This window comes from Cyprinodon variegatus, unplaced genomic scaffold (genome assembly GCF_000732505.1).
Source record: "Cyprinodon variegatus isolate N-32 unplaced genomic scaffold, C_variegatus-1.0 Scaffold592, whole genome shotgun sequence".
NCBI lineage: Eukaryota > Metazoa > Chordata > Actinopteri > Cyprinodontiformes > Cyprinodontidae > Cyprinodon > Cyprinodon variegatus.
In genome coordinates, this window is record NW_015151045.1 from 24,849 (window position 1) to 28,174 (window position 3,326).

At 54.4% G+C, this 3,326-nt stretch overlaps 1 protein-coding gene across 1 annotated transcript in view; it reads right to left on the reverse strand.

Moving 5' to 3' along the window:
* LOC107096014 (protein NLRC3-like) overlaps window positions 1-3,326 on the reverse strand; it is a 13,153-nt gene that overhangs the window by 3,067 nt on the left and 6,760 nt on the right. Inside the window, exon 6 of the mRNA XM_015392459.1 lies at window positions 11-618. Within this exon, the coding sequence (XP_015247945.1) occupies window positions 11-618 (608 nt within the window). The remainder of the gene's footprint in view (window positions 1-10; window positions 619-3,326) is intronic.

Here is a 3,326-nt window from a genome sequence, read left to right on the forward strand (position 1 = left end):
TGATGAGGTTTGTCAGCAGAACATCCACTGAGGTGGACTCTGTGACATCAGTCAGGATCTCCTTGTTCTGGAAGTCCAGAGGAAGACAACTCTCATCCAGACCATCAAAGATGAACAGAACCTGGAAGTGATCAAAGCTGCAGATTCCTTTGGTTTCAGTGAAGAAGTGATGAACTAGTTCCACCAAGCTGAACTTTTTCTCTTTCAGCACATTCAGCTCTCTGAAGGTGAATGGAAATATGAACTGGATGTTCTGGTGGGCTTTGCCTTCAGCCCAGTCCAGAGTGAACTTCTGTGTTAAGAATGTTTTCCCAATGCCAGCCACTCCCTTTGTCATCACTGTTCTGATTGGTTGATCTCTTCCTGGACGTGGTTTTAAAATGTCTTCTTGTCCGATTGTTGTTTCCGGTCTGCTGGATTTCCTTGATGATGTTTCAATTTGTCTGACCTCATGTTCATCATTGACCTCTCCAGTCCCCCCCTCTGTCATGTAGAGTTCTGTGTAGATCTGGTTCAGAAGAGATGGGTTTCCTGCTTTAGCGATCCCCTCAAATACACACTGGAACCTCGTCTTTAGACCAGACTTTAATTTATGTTGACAGACTGAAGCAAAATGTTCTAAATAAAAAAAAAAGCAAAATCAGAAAACAAATCTGTGTATGGTTTGTTTTTGTTTGTCTTTTTTGGTTTTCTTATTTTACCTCAAACTAAAAGCAGCACCTTAACGTGGTGGAGGGGTTTCAGTGCCTGGGTGATCCCAGAGGCTATGTTGCCGGGGCCTAAATGCCCCTAGTAGGGTCTCCCAAGGCAAACAGGCTCTGGGTGACAGGTCAGACTAACAGCGGTTCAAAAACCCTTATGACAAGAACCACATCGAGGCACGCGACGTTGCCCGGTACAGCGGAGCCGGGACCCCACCCTGGAGCCAGGCCTGGGGTTGGGGTTCGTCAGCGAGTGCCTGGTGTTCGGGTTCTTCCTCGCGGGACCCGGCCGGGCCCAGCCCGAAGGAGCAACGCGAGGCCATCCCCCAGTGGGCCCACCACCTGCAGGGGGAACCATGAGGGACCGGTGCAAAGAGGATTGGGCGGCAGCCAGAGGTGGAGACCTAGGCGACCTGATCGGGTGGAATGTCACCTCACTGACAGCGAAGGAGCCGGAGCTTGTGCAGGAGGTGGAGCTAGAAATAGTTGGGCTCGCCTCCACACACAGCCGGGGCTCTGGAACCCAGCTCCTTGAGAGAGTGTGGGCTCTCTTCTACTCTGGAGTGACCCGCAGGGAGAGGCGGAGGGTGGAGCTGCTTGTCTCCCCCCAGCTCAGCCATCTCGTGTTGGAGTTCACCCGGTAGACGAGAGGGACGCATTCCTTCGCCTTCGGGTTGAAGGGAGGACTCTGACAGTTGTTTCGGCCTATGGGCAGAATGGCAGTACGGAGTACCAGGCCTTCTTAGCATCCCTGGGGAGGGTGTTAGAAAGCACCCCTTCCGGGGATTCCATCGTTCTACTGGGAGACTTAGACGTCCACATGTGAAACGACAGTGACACCTGGAGGGGCGTGATCGGGAGGAGGGAACCCCTTGCTCTGAACCTGAATGGTGTCTCATTATTGGACTTCTGTGCAAGTCACAGATTGTCCATAATGAACACCATGTTCAGGCATAAGGATGTCCATCGATGCACCTGGCACCAGGACACCCTAGGCCAAAGGTCGATGATCGACTTTGTATTCGTATCTTCTGATCTTCGGCCGTATGTTTTGGACACTCGGGTGAAGAGAGGGGTGGAGCTGTCCACTGACCACCACCTGGTGGGGAACTGGATACACTGGAAGAGGAGGAAGCCTGAAAGACTCGGCAGGCCCAAACGAGTAGTGACGGTCTGCTGGGAACATCTGGTGGAACCCTTGGTTCAACTCTCACCTCTAGGAGAGCTTCTCTCAGGTTCCGAGGGAGGTTGGAGACATGGAGTCCGAATGGGCTAAGTTCTCTGCCTCGATTGTCGATGCGGCTGCCCGTAGCTGTGGCCGTAAGGTTTGCGGTGCCTGTCGTGGTGGCAATCCCCGAACCCGGTGGTGGACACCGATAGTAAGGGATGCCGTCAAGCTGAAGAAGGAGTCCTATCAAGCCTGGCTGGCTTGTGGGACTCCTGAAGCAGCAAGCAGGTACCGTGAGGCCAAGCGTGTCGCAGCCCGGGCGGTTGCCGAGGCAAATTCTGGGGCCTGAGAGGAGTTCGGAGAGGCCATGGAAAAAGACTATCAGTTGGCCTCACAGCGATTCTGGCAAACCGTTCGGCGCCTCCAGAGGGGAAAGCACTGCTTCGCTAACACTGTTTTCAGTGGGAGTGGGGAGCTGCTGACCTTGAAGGAGGATATTGTCGGACGGTGGAAGGAATACTTTGAGGATCTCCTCAACCCGACAGACACACCTTCCGTGGGGGAAGAAGAGACAGGGTGCTTGGGGCTGGATTCGTTCATCACCCAGGCTGAAGTCAGTGAGGTGGTCAAAAAACTCCACGGTGACAAGGTTTCGGTGGTGGACGAGATCCGCCATGAGTATCTTAGAGCTCTGGATGTTGTCGGGCTGTCATGGCTGACACGTCTCTTCAACATCGCGTGGAGGTCTGGGACAGTTCCCCTGGATTGGCAGACTGGGGTGGTGGTTCCCCTCCACAAGAAGGGACACCGGAGGGTGTGTTCCAACTATCAGGGAATCACACTTCTCAGCCTCCCCGGAAAGGCCTATGCCAGGGTGCTGGAGAGGAGAGTCCGGCTGATTGTCGAACCTCGGCTGCAGGAGGAGCAGGGTGGTTTTCGTCCTGGCCGTGGAACAGTGGACCAGGTTTACACCCTCTGCAGGGTTCTTGAGGGTTCATGGGAGTTTGCCCTACCAGTCCACATGTGTTTTCTGGACTTGGAGAAGGCATTCGATCGTGTCCCTCGTGCTGCCCTGAGGAAGTGCTCCAGGAGTATGGAGTTAGGGGCCCTTTACTAGGGGCCATCCGTTCTCTGTACAAGCGGAGCAGGAGTCTGGTTCGCATTGCCGGCATTTAGTCGGACCTGTTCCCCGTGCATGTTGGACTCCGACAGGGCTGCCCTCTGTCATCGGTCCTGTTCATAACTTTTATGGACAGGATTTCTAGGTGCAGCCAAGGACCGGAGGGGTCTGGTTCGGGGACCAGCGGATCATGTCCCTGCTTTTTGCGGATGACATAGTTCTGCTGGCTCCCTCCTGCCAAGACCTACAGCGTGCGCTGGGGCGGTTCGCAGCCGAGTGTGAAGCGGCCAGGATGAGAATCAGCTCCTCCAAGTCCAAGGTTCTCGACTGGAAAAAG